Genomic DNA, 17,470 nt, shown 5'->3' with positions numbered 1-17,470 from the left:
GCTTGGCTCAAAACCTTGCATTGAGCTTTCCCTAAGCATCAGCCACTTTGATAAACGAGTGCTGTAAGTGCTATAGGAACCTACTGTACTGAAACATAGATATTACTCGGTTTCATCTAGGAAGCTGGCAGTTTGTTTTGTTTTTTTTTAATAAATATCCGAACTAAAAGATGCAAGCCCTGGTATAGGATAATTGTATTGTATGTTTACTTAGAATAATTGTATAGGTAACCATGCAAAATAAACTACAACCATTGCCTTGAAATTTAAGGAAATAACTTTTTTTTTTTTTTATTGAGTGGCACATAAACATTTTAATTTGTGACAAGAGAAAGCTGGAAACATTGTTTTAAGTTACGTTGTTGTTGTTGTTGTTGTTTGTTTCATTGATTTGCAGCTTCACATAACATACACTTTTCACTTCTAGAAGTGCAAGTTTAGTGTTTAGTGTAAAATGCAATATAACACTTGAGATTTGAACTGTTTGTTTATCTTTAATGCCAAACCACATTGTCTGATTAAAAACTTTTTTTTTTTTTTTTTCTCAAATAACTCATATGAGCTGCAGTTGTAAAATGTTAGTTCACAGGAAACAAGAAACATTTTTTATAGACTATTATGATACTTTAATACAGAAAAAAAATCTGTTGCCACTAAATTCTATGGCTACCAAGTAGGTGCTGTAATGTAGTTGTCTAGTTTACTCAGTCTCATAGATTTATCCACTTTATGCTCAATATTAAAGAAAAGGCATACATACAGGTTCCATGTTAACCAATGTATTTATTATACTACACATTGAAAGTCTATAACTTCAAGTGCTCTGTACAGCTAGTCTTTAAATATCTGTTGTTTCCATTACTGTTCTTCCTCTTAGAGATGACTCTGCTCACAGCAGACCCCGCCTCCCTGGAGTCAACACCTGTTACAGCCCCCAGCGCCAGTCCTGAGCAGAGGATGATGGAAAAGAGGTCCAAGGTGATTGAAGAACTCTTGCAGACAGAGAAGGATTACATCAAAGACATGCAAATGTGTGTCCAAGAAATAATCCATCCACTGCAAAGAAAGCAGGTACAGTACCGCACGAGAAGATGTAACCCAACGCTTCTGTTTGCACGTGGCAGAGAGGTTTCACTGACTTCACTTGCTAATGCACACACAGCTATACACTACCAATTACTTATAAATCCATTTTGTTACTTTTCAAACTGATCACAATTAATGTTGCATATATATATAGCGTGGCGTGAGACTATTTTGAATTCACTGGAGTTTACCAGCTAAGCCTCCTTTTGGCTGTTACAGAGCAGATGTAATAAGTAAGCAAACTTGCATGTATTACAACTGCTCTGTCACAGCTAAAAACAGGCTTCACGTCGGGCATTAATGGGATAAAACGTGCCCTTAAGATGCATCCTTGGCATTGGCACACAACAGTTAGCATGCCTGATCTCCCGCTCAAATGCATTGGAATAAAAAAATGTAGCTCCAGACTTCCATTCATAACAGCAATCCGTTCATGTGTGTTCTAACATGCTTTTTTATCTTTTTCATGCAGGTGCAGAACATTGACTTTGATGGTCTCTTTGGCAATGTTCAGATGGTGATTGATCTCTCAACACGCTTGCTTAAAGATCTGCAGGACACAGAGTCAATAGGTATGACTGGAGTTTATAAATGCAATGATGTTCTGCTAGCTTACATTAATTTGTTAAATCATGAGCAGTCTCTGTTAAATTACATTTATCTGGTACATTAGTTTCAGGACTTGATTGAATTTGAGTTGCATTGAGTAATTTTTGGATAATTGAACACTTGTTTAATTAAAGGCAGCTGTTTAACAGTCAGTGTCTACTGCAGATAAATACTAGCGCACAGATTTATTTTTAAATGATGTGATGCATGTGTTCTGTGTTTAGTTATTCACTGATGTGTTATGTGTTGATTTGCTTGACAGGAAGAGTATTTGTGGAATATAAAACAGAGCTGGAAGAGGTGTATAAAATCTACTGTCAGAACCATGATGATGCTATTGCTCTGCTGGAGGCATACGAGAAAGATGAGAGCATCCAGAATCACATTCTAGAATGTCTGGAGAAGCTCAGGTAACGTACCTGTTGAATGGATGGAATGAGATGGATTGTTCTGCATAGACTTTAAAAAAAGCTGGACACGCCTCTTGGTGTGTGGTGGTTTTGCCTGTGGCACAAGTTGTGTGTGGACGCTGGGTTGGATGAGATTTGCTGATTGAAACCCTTTTAAATCCATAAATTGCAACCATGCAGATCCAATAAGGTCTTGGCTTGGATTCAGGTTTGTCTCATTTTCCTTTGTCACCTGTTCCTAGGGGTAAAGTGGGGATTAGGAGTGTGCTGCACATTCCTACCTTACTGTACCTGTCGCCTTTATTGGAGAGCTTCCCTGTCATCACCTGGGGCTTGGCTAGCTTGAGCAGGCTCTAATGATGAAGGCAGGTGCCACACTGCCCAGTGAAACTATGGCTGTGGTACATTGAATTGCATTGTCATTTACAAAGGTGTTCATTACATGCTGCCTTTACCAGACCTCCAGGATGCTCATATAAAGGAGTTTTAAAATAGATATGCAAATGTTATTGCATCTGAGTTTGTAGTCTTTCCTCAAGGTACCACACCCTTTAATCTGCTGTTCAGAAGAAATAAAAAAGGTTGTGGTTATTTATGATCCTGTGAATGGAGCACTGTTTTGGTTTAAGCTAACATTTGAGCAGGGTTCCATAACCACGCCGGTTGCTAAGGCACAGAACCAATAATAACATTGTAATACAGCTGGGTCAGCAACATTGGCTACAGTACATTTTATTAATTCCAGCATACATTTTTTATTTATTTCTCTATCGGTTTCCTTACCCTTTCAACCTCTCCCTTTAGTTGAAATACAGTGGAGCATTTTTTTTAAGAAGGGAATAACGCACTCAGTAAAGTTACCAAACTATGTGGTTTAGGAGACTGCGAGTAATGCAGTGTTAAGATGTTTCTTGTTTCTTGTTAGTTTTACAGTTGTGATTGATAATTCAGAAAATAAAAATGCTCAAACTACAGTTTTCCCAGCAAGTGCTTCAATCGGGTATCTCTGTTGGTTCCCTCAAAGATCTGAAAAGTTCCCATATGACTGAACCTTAAAAACTTGGGAAGCAAAGCGTGATTTAAAAAGTGGTTCGTTCTTGATTCAGAGTGCAAGACAACTCTGCAGATCTTTTACTGCTCTCAATGAACTGGGGGTGAGGTGCTCCTCTGTTTTGTTAACCCTTTCCGTTTCTTTCCTTTTCTATACACGATGGTTACCTTATCTACACAGGGCAGTGTATCGTGAGTGGTAAGTCTCCCCCTGCTGGCCTCTGCATGCATTGCTTCTGACTGCATGTTGTCTTATTAACATGGCTTGTGTGTGGTAACATTATTAACTAACCTCAGACATAATTGGAGATAACTCTTCATTGTGTGTGGCTTTATGCATGCCAGTTTGTGGTTTGATGTTCTCATAGCGAAACATGTGCAAAATGTTGCATTGAACAATCCCTAGGCAGAAAACAGGTTTACATAAAATAAAATAAACATTTTATTTCAGCTCTCAAGTATCACCTAGTGGAAAGTGACTGAATTGCATTAACATGTCTGCTGCTTTACTTGGTTTATGCATTCTGCAATTATATTTGAAAGTTTTTTTTATTAACTGTATCACATGTTATGAAAATTACATCTGGTATTATAGTATAAAATAATACTCATTAGTTAAAATGTTTATACTTTTTTGTTTTTAAAATCTTTTGAATATACAGTGATTTCAATTTTGTTAAGTGAAGTTTTTTTTTTCAGAGAGGGGTACTTACGATTAATAATAATATAATTAATAATATATTATTATTATTATTATTATTATTATTATTATTATTTATTTAATTTACAAAATGAAGTTCACTCTATAGTAGAGCTTGCTCTATAACACAGTCGTTACAGAATACGTTCAAAAGTTTGAAATCTGCTCTGTTTCCAGGCAGGTTATTAAAGATCCCTTGGCGCACACTTGTTAATTCCACAGGTTAATACCTCTCTATGAAAGTGCAGAGTATTAGCTGTTTGGTGCTGGATTACTATAGCCTGCTGTATATTCATAGCTGGCTTCAAAGAAGGCTGCATGCGTCTGCTGGCTGTGTAAACACATCATTTCTCTTCCTTGCAAACAGGGGTAAGACGAACTACATCAACCTGGGTTCGTTCGTGATCAAGCCAGTGCAGAGAGTGATGCGCTACCCGCTGCTGCTGACGGAGCTCCTGAGCGCCACGGCAGAGTCGCACCCGGACAAAAGGCTGCTCGCCGAGGCCGTGGCCTGCGTCAAGGAGATCAACGTCAACATCAACGAGTACAAGCGCAGGAAAGACCTGGGTACGAGCTGGGGGGCGAGGTTCAGGACGTTACTGAGCTGAGATTAATGAAGCCGCACGCAACTCCATCTAGACCAGCAATTCAGAAACAGATCCTGCCGCTTCCATATTGCTGGTGCTAAAGGGCTGTAGGGGCTCGTCACCGCTAAGGGGGTACAGAGATTGAACCTCTCTAGCGCAAGTGAATATGTTCTAATTTGCTGTCCCCTGTGGTACGTACAGACACTTGTTTCAAGGTGCTGTTCTACATGCTGTGGATGTACTTGTTAGGGTTGGGTTCAAATCAATTTACTTTTTAAAATCAATTCCCAATTTCCATTCCCTTTTAATCAATTCCAGCACATCAATTGCAATTAGCAGTAGTCTGTTGAAATGAGCTTCTCACAGTGGCAACCAATTACTTCAGTTGAAGTCACAGTTAGCTAAATAAATTGACTTCAAATGAAAGCAGTTGAACAATCACAACACTTAGTATGCCTGTAAAATATACATTCGAGAATTTATTTTAAAAGGGAATTGGAATTAAAATTGAAAAACAGGAATTGATCCCAACCCTGGTACTCAACAGGGTCTGTTTCAATGATAACCCGAACAGGATCTGAATACAGCTGCTTTTTAACTAGCAATCCTTCAGATGTTTACACCCAGGATGGATTCATTGACCCGCTTATTATCCTACAATAAAAATACAGTGAAGAATCAGGATATTTGGACCTGACGCTGCTTCACCTGTGTGTGATGACATTGTTAAACCCTTGGAGTGGAGAGATGTGTTTGACTGCAGCGTTGTACTGACAGCTTGTTTCCATGTTGTGTGCACAGTTGTGAAGTACAGAAAAGGGGAGGAGGTGACTCTGATTGATAAGATCTCCAAGCTCAGCATGCACTCCATCATGAAGAAGACCAACCGAGTCAGCAGCCACCTCAAGCACCTGACAGGCTTTTCACCACAGGTATGACAGCTCTCTACAGCAACGTGTTGCATCTAGCTCCCTCCATTCCTCTCTCTCTATCTCTATCTTTCTCTCAGCTTAAAGTGAGCGCAAAAAGAGTCAGCTGAATTTTTTGTATATCTTGTTATCAAACATATTGTAACCATTTTTATAGCAAAACACAAAACCCTTTTAGAAGTCAATTCAGAACTTTGTTTCAACTGTTTTGCATTTTGTTTTTGCGTGTTTTCAGCTTCAAATAAAGGTTTTCTTTCCTGCTTGTTTTTTCTCCTTGACAGATCAAAGATGAGGTATTTGATGAGGTGGACAAGAGATTCCGGATGCAGGAGAGATTGATCAAGTCCTTTATCAGAGATCTCTCTCTGTATCTGCAGCACATCAGGGTATGTGTGCACTGATTAAGTGGAAAAGGGCAAATGGATGCGTAGAGGGGTTAGACCAGTACAGAAAGTGTTGTAAACCCCATATTCTTACTGGCATTTATGACATGCGTTATGGAAATAACATTTTAAAAATACATTAAAAAAAAAAAGAGTTTGCTTTTTACTTTTTAAAACTAGATTTGTATTTGGTGGCTGGTATTATATAATGTTATCCATACAAAGAATGTGAATATTTAAGGCTTGTAAAAAAAATACTGTCTGTCCTACGTTGTGTTTTTGTTTATTTTCGTGTATTTCAGGAGTCTGCGTGCGTGAATGTTTTGTCCGCTATAAGTTTCTCTGACATTTACTCGGAGAGGACCCAGACAGATCTGGAAAGTTTCCAAAAGGCACACAGGTGTATCAGTGACCAACGTTTCACCACTTTTGTAAGTAATAGCAAACACGTTCAATTCAAAAGCATTTTATATAGTTCACTCTGCCACAAAGGGCCCAAATATAGTAATTACACACATCCATATATACATCTGAAATTTAAAAAAAATTCTAGTTTAATGTAATCTTTTTTTGGGCAAATTTATCTCCTTTTATTCCCACTTTTTTAATGTTTCTCAAGTTACTGTATTATCTTATAAAAAGCGTGGTTGCAAGTGACGAACAAGCATTTGTTGAGATCTACAAAAAGAAACAGAACACTGGAAACCTAATGCGTCTCCTCTGTGCCCCTCGACTTCCAACAGAAAGAAAGGACTGAGAGCCTGGTCATCTCACCCCTCAATCAGCTGCTGACCATGTTCGCCGGCCCTCACAAGCTGATCCAAAAGCGCTTTGATAAGCTTCTGGATTACAACAACTGCAAGGAGAAGGCGGACAAGATGAAGGACAAGAAGACTGTGGAGGAGCTCCAGTCTGCACGGAACAACTATGAAGCCTTGACTGCTCAGCTCCTGGATGAGCTGCCCAAATTCCACTGCGGTGCCCAGGAGCTCTTTACCAGCTGTGTGCGCAGCTTCGCAGGGACACACAAGGAGTTTGTCCGGGTAACCCTGGGGGAACTCAGGCCGCTCCTGCAGGTGAGGCGACGGATCACACATTTAGTACCGGCATTTAAAAAAAAAAATGCTTAAACATTTGGGGTTTGCACGAGTCTGACATGGTTTATTTAGATTTCCAGAAAGCTTTTGACAAAGTCCCGCACAAAAGATTAATTCTCAAACTGAACGCAGTTGGGATTCAAGGAAACACATGTACATGGATTAGGGAGTGGTTAACATGTAGAAAACAGAAAGTACTGATTAGAGGAAAAACCTCAGAATGGAGTGTGGTAACCAGCGGTGTACCACAGGGATCAGTATTAGGTCCTCTGCTATTCCTAATCTACATTAATGATTTAGATTCTGGTATAGTAAGCAAACTTGTTAAATTTGCAGACGACACAAAAGTAGGAGGAGTGGCAAACACTGTTGCAGCAGCAAAGGTCATTCAAAATGATCTAGACAAGATTCAGAACTGGGCAGACACCTGGCAAATGACATTTAATAGAGAAAAGTGTAAGGTACTGCACGCAGGAAATAAAAATGTACATTATAAATATCATATGGGAGATATTGAAATTGGAGAAGGAATCTATGAAAAAGACCTAGGAGTTTTTGTTGACTCAGAAATGTCTTCATCTAGACAATGTGGGGAAGCTATAAAAAAGGCTAACAAGATGCTCGGATACATTGTGAAAAGTGTTGAATTTAAATCAAGGGAAGTAATGTTAAAACTGTACAATGCACTAGTAAGACCTCATCTTGAATATTGTGTTCAGTTCTGGTCACCTCGCTATAAAAAAGATATTGCTGCTCTAGAAAGAGTGCAAAGAAGAGCGACCAGAATTATTCCGGGCTTAAAAGGCATGTCATATGCAGACAGGCTAAAGGAATTGAATCTGTTCAGTCTTGAACAAAGAAGACTACGTGGCGACCTAATTCAAGCATTCAAAATTCTAAAAGGTATTGACAGTGTCGACCCAAGGGACTTTTTCAGCCTGAAAAAAGAAACAAGGACCAGGGGTCACAAATGGAGTTTAGAAAAAGGGGCATTCAGAACAGAAAATAGGAGGCACTTTTTTACACAGAGAATTGTGAGGGTCTGGTATCAACTCCCCAGTAATGTTGTTGAAGCTGACACCCTGGGATCCTTCAAGAAGCTGCTTGATGAGATTTTGGGATCAATAAGCTACTAACAACCAAACGAGCAAGATGGGCCGAATGGCCTCCTCTCGTTTGTAAACTTTCTTATGTTCTTATGTTCTTATGAGCATCAGTATGAGTTGCACTAGTTTGTAATGTAATGAGCAGCAGTATGAGTTTGTAAATGAGCAGCAGTATGAGTTTGTAATGTAGTGAGCAGCAGTATGAGCTTGCACTGGATAGCAACGAGCAACAGTGAGTTTCACTGGCTTGCAATGTACTGAGCAGCAGTATGAGTTTGTAAATGAGCAGCAGTATGAGTTTGTAATGTAATGAGCAGCATTATTATTTGCAGTGGCTTGTAAATGAGCAGCAGTATGAGCTTGCACTGGCTTGCAATGTACTGAGCATCAGTACGAGTTGCACTAGTTTGTAATGTAATGAGCAGCAGTATGAGTTTGTAAATGAGCAGTAGTATGAGTTTGTACTGTAATGAGCAGTGGTATGAGTTTCTAATGTAATGAGCAGCAGTATGAGCTTGTAAATGAGCAGTAGTATAAGTTTGTAATGTACTGAGCAGCGGTATGAGCTTGTAAATGAGCAGCAGTATGAGCTTGCACTGGCTGCAATGTAGAGCATCAGTACGAGTTGCACTAGTTTGTAATGTACTGAGCAGCAGTATGAGCTTGTAAATGAGCAGTAGTATGAGTTTGTACTGTAATGAGCAGTGGTATGAGTTTCTAATGTAATGAGCAGCAGTATGAGCTTGTAATGTAATGAGCAGCAGTATGAGCTTGTAATGTAATGAGCAGCAGTATGAGCTTGTAATGTAATGAGCAGCAGTATGAGCTTGTAATGTAATGAGCAGCAGTATGAGCTTGTAAATGAGCAGTAGTATGAGTATGAGCCAGTATGAGTTGCACTGGCTTGCAATGTAATGGCCAGGAGAATATTCAGATGATCCACGTGCTCTCAGGGGAGTTCTTTAACATCTTCACCACTGAACTGCTATCACTATGAACTTGAAACAAAATAACTGCATCTTTCCTAAATGACATTACAATAAGTTCTTCAAAAACGTAGTACTAGAGGCGCAAAACAATTATATCCCTAAAGTAGACAAATCTAAATGTAAAACTAAATTGCCAAAATGGTTTAATAGATCAATTAAAAAAAATATTCAGCGAAAAAAGGCACTTTACAGAGCATTAAAAAAGGACCAAAAAGAAAGTACACAGAAAGAGTACACAGAACTGCAAATGCAAGTCAAAAAGGAAGTTAGAAAGGCGAGAAATAGAAATGAACATTGCTAAGGGGGCTAAAACCAATTCCAAAATGTTTTTCCAATATTACAACAGCAAGAGAACATTCAAAGAGGAGATTAAATGTTTAAGAGATACAAATGGCAAAATCGTAGAGGAAGAAAAAAAAAATAGCAAATATATTAAATGATTACTTTTCACAAGTTTTTACAAAGGAAGATACTGACAACATGCCCCACATGTCATCCAGTTCCTATCCAGTTTTAAATAACTTTAGCATAACTGAGGCAGAAGTGTTAAAGGGACTAGGAGCTCTTAAAATAAACAAATCCCCTGGGCCGGATGAGATCCTCCCAGTAGTACTCAAAGAAATGAAAGAAGTAATTTACAAACCGCTAACCAAGATCATGCAGCAGTCTCTTGACACAGGGGTGGTACCGACAGACTGGAAAATTGCAAACGTAATACCGATCCACAAAAAGGGAAACAAAACTGAACCAGGTAACTACAGACCAGTAAGCCTGACTTCTATTATATGCAAACTTATGGAAACTATAATAAGATCCAAAATGGAAAATTACCTATATGGTAACAGGGTACTGGGAGATAGTCAACATGGTTTTAGGAAAGGGAGATCGTGTCTAACTAACTTGCTTGATTTTTTTTGAGGATGCAACATCGATAATGGATAATTGCAAAGCATATGACATGGTTTATTTAGATTTCCAGAAAGCTTTTGACAAAGTCCCACACAAAAGATTAATTCTCAAACTGAACGCAGTTGGGATTCAAGGAAACACATGTACATGGATTAGGGAGTGGTTAACATGTAGAAAACAGAAAGTACTTAGAGGAGAAACCTCAGAATGGAGTGTGGTAACCAGTGGTGTACCACAGGGATCAGTATTAGGTCCTCTGCTATTCCTAATCTACATTAATGATTTAGATTCTGGTATAGTAAGCAAACTTGTTAAATTTGCAGACGACACAAAAGTAGGAGGAGTGGCAAACACTGTTGCAGCAGCAAAGGTCATTCAAAATGATCTAGACAAGATTCAGAACTGGGCAGACACATGGCAAATGACATTTAATAGAGAAAAGTGTAAGGTACTGCACGCAGGAAATAAAAATGTACATTATAAATATCATATGGGAGATATTGAAATTGGAGAAGGAATCTATGAAAAAGACCTAGGAGTTTTTGTTGACTCAGAAATGTCTTCATCTAGACAATGTGGGGAAGCTATAAAAAAGGCTAACAAGATGCTCGGATACATTGTGAAAAGTGTTGAATTTAAATCAAGGGAAGTAATGTTAAAACTGTACAATGCACTAGTAAGACCTCATCTTGAATATTGTGTTCAGTTCTGGTCACCTCGCTATAAAAAAGATATTGCTGCTCTAGAAAGAGTGCAAAGAAGAGCGACCAGAATTATTCCGGGCTTAAAAGGCATGTCATATGCAGACAGGCTAAAAGAATTGAATCTGTTCAGTCTTGAACAAAGAAGACTACGTGGCGACCTAATTCAAGTATTCAAAATTCTAAAAGGTATTGACAGTGTCGACCCAAGGGACTTTTTCAGCCTGAAAAAAGAAACAAGGACCAGGGGTCACAAATGGAGTTTAGAAAAAGGGGCATTCAGAACAGAAAATAGGAGACACTTTTTTACACAGAGAATTGTGAGGGTCTGGAATCAACTCCCCAGTAATGTTGTTGAAGCTGACACCCTGGGATCCTTCAAGAAGCTGCTTGATGAGATTCTGGGATCAATAAGCTACTAACAACCAAACGAGCAAGATGGGCCGAATGGCCTCCTCTCGTTTGTAAACTTTCTTATGTTCTTATGTTCTTATGAGTGCCTGTGGTGAAGTGTAAAATGAGTGGGAGTCTAAAAAGCATGTCACTCATCTTGAAGTGATTCTCATATTCTTTCCCATTCAGCGGAGTGCTTCAGTTCGTTACATGATTAGTGTAGCGTTTACCATTGAAGCCTGTGGTAATGGAATGCTGCAGGTTGATCTCGGAATGAAGGCTTGTCATAGTAATAAGCAAGGATATTGCTGGTTCAGGGGCTTGGTAGATGTAGGTGGCAGATTTCTTTGATTTTTTGGGGGGTTTTGGTCAGCATCTGATTCTGTCAGTGTTTGAATGAAATCAGTGAAAACCAAGTATGGTGAAAAAGCACATGTAAAAAAAATAATAAACAGGGCAGAGTGGTTTGTGTGATTATTACAAAAAGGCACATCACACAGATTCTGGTGTAAAACAGCAAGTTGAAGTTTTGAAGAGGTATTCTATACTTTTAACTGCATCCCAACATCATCCTTCATATGTCTGTCTTTTACCTCAGCTCTCCAGGGTGATTAGCACAGACGGGAACATCATTTCTCTTTTCCAAGAGCAGCACAGCCGGGTCCTCCAGCAGTTACAGTGCTTCAGCTTTTTCCCTGAGAGCCTTCCCACAGCGAGGAAAGCCTGTGAGAGGAAGAGCTTGGAGCCGCAGTCCTCCAGGAAACAGCTTGCAGGGCCGGTGAGTTCTGCATTCCAACAGCAGAACTGCTTCATGATATTACAGTGCATTCCAACAGCAGAACTGCTTCATGACATTACAATGCATTCCAACAGCAGAACTGCTTTGTGATATTACAATGCATTCCAACAGCAGAACTGCTTCGTGATATTACAGTGCATTCCAACAGCAGAACTGCTTCATGATATTACAATGCATTCCAACAGCAGAACTGCTTCATGATATTACAATGCATTACAACAGCAGAACTGCTTCATGATATTACAATGCATTCCAACAGCAGAACTGCTTCGTGATATTACAGTGCATTCCAACAGCAGAACTGCTTCATGATATTACAATGCATTCCAACAGCAGAACTGCTTCATGATATTACAATGCATTACAACAGCAGAACTGCTTCATGATATTACAATGCATTCCAACAGCAGAACTGCTTCGTGATATTACAGTGCATTCAGACAGCAGAACTGCTTCATGATATTACAATGCATTACAACAGCAGAACTGCTTCATGATATTACAATGCATTACAACAGCAGAACTGCTTCATGATATTACAATGCATTACAACAGCAGAACTGCTTCATGATATTACAATGCATTACAACAGCAGAACTGCTTTGTGATATTACAGTGCATTCCAACAGCAGAACTGCTTTGTGATATTACAGTGCATTCCAACAGCAGAACTGCTTCATGATATTACAATGCATTCCAACAGCAGAACTGCTTCATGATATTACAGTGCATTAACAGCACAGCAGCAAACTGCTTCATGATATTACAATGCATTTCATGATATTACAATGCATTACAACAGCAGAACTGCTTCATGATATTACAATGCATTACAACAGCAGAACTGCTTCATGATATTACAATGCATTCCAACAGCAGAACTGCTTTGTGATATTACAATGCATTCCAACAGCAGAACTGCTTCATGATATTACAATGCATTCCAACAGCAGAACTGCTTCATGATATTACAATGCATTCCAACAGCAGAACTGCTTTGTGATATTACAATGCATTACAACAGCAGAACTGCTTCATGATATTACAATGCATTCTGACAGCAGAACTGCTTCGTGACATTACAGTGAAGGTATTCCCATGGAAGGGTATGAGCTGTTGAATCTGCAGTCAGATGGGACTGATGCACAATAAGAGGACATTGATGCTGACTGGGTTTAGCTGCACACATGGAGAGTATCCATTGAGAAAGAACTCAACCTGTTCTAACAGTGCTTTCTTTCTCTATCCTGCCACAGCCTAACTATGTGCTGCAGACAGAGGAGCACCGTGCAGCCCTGCTGACCCGGTACCCCCCGGAGCAGCTCTGCCAGGCTGAGCGGAACTTCAACGCAGCTCAGGACCTCGATGTGTCTGTGTTAGAGGGGGACATCGTTGGGGTTATTAAGCAGCAGGATCCCATGGGCAGTCAGAATCGCTGGCTCATAGACAATGGAGGTAGGTACATTTGTTATTTACAGTTCATGCATGACCACAGCATCATGACTTTCTGTTGCATCTTACACTACAAAATGACATTAAGAATATATTGATATTGTACATGGTATTGTACATTTTCACAGCAGGGGTAGTATGACTAAATTGATGTTTGCCGTTGAAACTGATAATGTCCTTTCATCTCTCCAGTGACGAAGGGATTTGTCTACAGCTCATTCCTTAAACCTTACAATCCCAGAAGAAGCCAGTCCGATGTTTCGATAGGAAGCCACTCCTCCAATGAATCTGGATACGGGGGTTCCTCTCCAGTCTTCTCACGGCAGAATAGCAACAGCACATTAACTTTCAGCTCCGACGCTACGTCTGTAACGCTCTCCACCCTGCAGTCCCAGAAACCCTGCCAGGACTCCGGCACTTCATCCCGGTCAAATCCACCCGAGGGCTGTTCTTCCAAGCACTGCAATTATAGAGAGACCACACTGCCGCTGTGGACCCAGACTAATTACAAGGACCTATCAGACTCTGCTTCCGAAACAGACTCCTGCTCCTCGCTGAAGAGTACCCGGACTGGCTTTGCACCGAGGAGCAGTCAGGTGGAGATGTTCAGTCAATCGGACGTGGCCTTCGGCTCTGTGATGAGGAGGAACGGAGACTCTGGGCTGAGAACAGTGTCTTTTCCTTCAGACACGACTCCGGAAAAGGGGAGTGATCCAAAGGAAAATCAGGTTGTTTATTTGTTTTAATTCAAAGCACTTGGCTGTGAGGACCTAAAATGATTAGAATGATTTGTGAAATTAGTTCAAGGGGGTTAATACAATCCAGTTTTTTGGAGTTTTTTTTTTCAAAATTGAATAGTCTCCAATTAATTTTATTATTTTTCTCCCAATTTAGAATATCCAATTATTTTTATGCTTAGTTCACTGTCACAATGTCTTCTCCAATTTGCTGCTGAATAAAAGGGATTCCTAGTCACGTTACTGAAAATGTTCTGTGTTTTACTATAGCTCGGGTTTTTGTCCTTGCAGAGTAACTAAACGTCTACTTTCTTCTTGTTCTACAGATTTACTACGCCATCTACTCCTTCGATGCACGCTGTGCGAATGAGCTGACTATATGTGCCCACCAGCGGGTGAAGATCATTCAATTTCATGACATGAACGGGAATAAGGAGTGGTGGCTGGGAGAGGTGGAGGGGAGGAGAGGGTATGTACCTTCCAACTACATCAGGAAGACAGAGTACACTTGAAGCAACTCTGGAAGCAAGGAGGAGGCAAAATATAGAACTAGTGCCTTTTTTATTAAGAGGATCCCTTTTTTTCAGAAGTTGGAAGTGCTTTTTTTGGAATTTTAATGCTGCTGAAATTGTATTGTACAAAATACATGCATGTGTAGTTTCTTGTTGATTGTTTAAGCTACCCATCTTCCTTATTCATGTAGGGATATTTTAAAACACTGCTGCTTCAGGGTAGAAACAGGACTAAAATGAGATGGTGTAGAAAAGGAATCGATCACAGTTGCAGTTTAACAGTGTTTTTTTGAATGTAGAGAACAAAAATGTGAGCAGTTGAGATCATTTAGAACTTTTTTATAACATTTTTTTTAAAGTATATATATTTTTTAAAATAACCGTCGCACTTTGCCAGCCATTCAAAACTGTATAATTCTCTTGCAAACATACAGCATTCAAGCTATCAGAAACCTGCTTAAGTCCTGTTTTGTTTTTTTGTTTAAAAAAAAAAAAAGCCTTTTATATTCTGTTTGCAAAACAAAGACATGAATAATGAAGACAGATATGAACTATGCATAATGTATAAAAGACTGTGAAACGCTGAGTAAACCTAGCTTGAAATAAGAAATGGAACATGCTAACACACTCTGTGTAACGGTATCAAACCGTTTTAATGGTGACAGTATTATTACTTACAGTATGCGTTAAAGCAGTTGATCGATCAAGCAATTGGGCTAATGTCTGTAGGTGTTCAACCCAAGCAAGTCCAGAACATATTACAGTTGTTTCAAGCCACTTGGTCCAAATAGTCCAATCTTGCCCCTCAAGGTGTGAGGTACTATTGTAAACTCGTGTTTTGTACAAAGTAGGGAGAGCCATGTTCCAGAACACTTTCTTCAGTGTGGAAGCCTAGAGTGGACACTTGCCTTATACAATAGGGCTGTTGAATGCCAAAAAGATCAATAATGTCATGTTGAATAAATAGGCCCTGTACAAGTGAGTAGGGTGGCAGCTTTACAGGCATAAGGCTGCAAGATGCCTGACTTCAGTTGACAGTACAGAGAAGTTTTCATGAAGTCACATGTATAATGAACATATACACACTGTTGGGTGCTTCTGTGTAAAGAAGGGGGGGTGTCCAATCACGGTCCTGGGGGGCCATTCCACTCCAGGTTTAACAGGTAACATGATACAACCACTTCAGCATCTGGATGGAGGGTTAATTGGTTCAGTTAAACAATTTAAAACGGGGTTGGTACAAAGACCAGGACTGGAAGGACCAACTTTGGATACCCCTGGTGTGAATTTAATCTGCTTCAAATAAAGTAATTGCACTTTTCTAACTTGCATCCAAGATAGTTAAAAACACAGGGATATCTCTGCAAAATCCAGTACTTATCTAAAGAGGTTTGATTCTGATTAGAATGTTTCTGAGATTCTACAGTCCTTTAACATGTAAGGAACTAACCCTCGTTTTAGGGCAGGGATGTCTAGCTCTGTTCCTGGAGGACCGTGGTGTCTTCTGGCTTTCGTTGCACCCGAGTTTTCAGTTACTCAATGGGTCTAGTTATTTGATTAAATGGACAACTTTAACATTTCTCTCCAGGTCTCGGAATGGTTTATAGGTTGTGTTCCTTGAATTAAGTGCATTTTTAAATCATCAACATTGAAAAAATATTAAATATGTCCAATTGAACAAATAATAGATCAGTTAAGTTAATGAGATGTGAAGTTGGAATGGAAACCAGAAGACCATGTGACCCCCCTCAAGGACTGGAGTTTGACTCCCGTTTTATGGTATCCATTGTGGTGTGTGTTTACATCTTACAGTTAATTCAAGCACATGGTCTGCTTCTGGTTGCCACATAGCCTTCATAATTATTGTAAAAAGCTCTTGCTGAATGTACTCTGTGCTCTGTGCTATCGTAGTTCTTGTCATGTATCTTAAAGAGCTGTGGCCCACATTGCCTGTAAAGCACAGTGCAAGAGATGAGGTGATCTGGTTCAGGTAGTTTGGTCTTTTATACGTTTTTATTTTTAAATGGGGAAGAGTATATCACAGGACTGCGACACTTGATGACTACTTGATCTTTTATCACGTTATTCCTTTGGTTTATTCTTGGGGAAGCCTGTACCTTACTGCATAATTACAGCCTTCATAACAATCAGTTAAAGTCTTCTATAATCCAAATCTTTTATCTGCATGGAGACAAGATGCATTCTTTTTCTTTTTTTTTTTTTTTTTTTTTTTTTTGCACACTACTGTAAAAAAATGTATTAAAATAAATGTTTTTATAGAAGTACTGTAAATGTGTAAATATGTTTTTGTTTTTAAATAAAATGCAACTGAATGCTTTATACGATTTCCTTTTGGCACACTGGCATGAAACACTTCCCACTTCACTAATGACTTGTTATCAGAAAAGCCCAGGTAATAATGAGAGCAGTGTTGCAGCCACTCTTGTTGATCTCTGTCCACTCTTCTGTGTCACTGTGGCAGGCTGGCGAGTGGATAGAGGCCCAGAGACAGACTGCAGTTCAAAAAAATAACTATTTTATTATAAATAAACAAAAATAAAGTGCACACGGGCAAAATAACAAATACTCAAACACAAATAAAGCAAAAACAAAACTCACAAAAATAACAGTTTCCAGGCTGGGCAATGCCTTCACTGGATTCAAGTTTTCTACACAACCAAAAAAACCAACCTGCTTCCTCAGCTCCCTCTCCCCAAATGAGAAGCTGAGGCCTCCTTTTATATCAGGTGGCTGGGCGCTGATTGATCGTTAATCAACTAATCAACCCCAGCCACCTGAACATAATAAACCCAGGCAGGCAGGGGAAGTTAACCCCATCCCTGCCAATTTAAAAAGGGCAGAGCTTTGCTCTGCCACAGTCACATGATCATCGAGGCTGTGACACTGAGTGACGGCTTGTTGCTTTCTGCCAGGGCAGCAACCTTTTAACTCCTGTGTTCAGGTTACGATTTACTAAATGAATGTACTGGCAGGATGCGAGTGGGTGCCACACTTAGCTCT

General features: G+C 39.5%; 1 protein-coding gene across 6 annotated transcripts in view; it reads left to right on the top strand.

Annotated features, from left to right (window-relative positions):
- The window catches only part of LOC121321700 (dynamin-binding protein-like), a 51,865-nt gene extending 34,992 nt beyond the window's left edge, over positions 1–16,873 (top strand). For 4 of the 6 annotated variants that reach the window (XM_041260728.1, XM_041260729.1, XM_041260726.1 and 1 more), the window contains 13 exons: positions 878–1,071; positions 1,559–1,658; positions 1,958–2,105; positions 3,337–3,354; positions 4,223–4,422; positions 5,244–5,374; positions 5,653–5,757; positions 6,057–6,185; positions 6,498–6,830; positions 11,548–11,727; positions 13,005–13,203; positions 13,393–13,928; positions 14,264–16,873. In XM_041260728.1, the coding sequence (XP_041116662.1) occupies positions 878–1,071; positions 1,559–1,658; positions 1,958–2,105; positions 3,337–3,354; positions 4,223–4,422; positions 5,244–5,374; positions 5,653–5,757; positions 6,057–6,185; positions 6,498–6,830; positions 11,548–11,727; positions 13,005–13,203; positions 13,393–13,928; positions 14,264–14,449 (2,459 nt within the window). In that variant the 3' untranslated portion in view covers positions 14,450–16,873. The remainder of the gene's footprint in view (positions 1–877; positions 1,072–1,558; positions 1,659–1,957; positions 2,106–3,336; positions 3,355–4,222; positions 4,423–5,243; positions 5,375–5,652; positions 5,758–6,056; positions 6,186–6,497; positions 6,831–11,547; positions 11,728–13,004; positions 13,204–13,392; positions 13,929–14,263) is intronic. The other 2 variants (XM_041260732.1, XM_041260730.1) reach the window with 2 other exon arrangements.
- Positions 16,874–17,470: the final 597 nt, after the last annotated feature.

Source organism: Polyodon spathula, chromosome 10 (genome assembly GCF_017654505.1).
Source record: "Polyodon spathula isolate WHYD16114869_AA chromosome 10, ASM1765450v1, whole genome shotgun sequence".
Lineage (NCBI taxonomy): Eukaryota > Metazoa > Chordata > Actinopteri > Acipenseriformes > Polyodontidae > Polyodon > Polyodon spathula.
The sequence above is the reverse complement of the archived record's forward strand: the minus strand, read 5'-3'. Positions and strand labels throughout refer to the sequence as shown.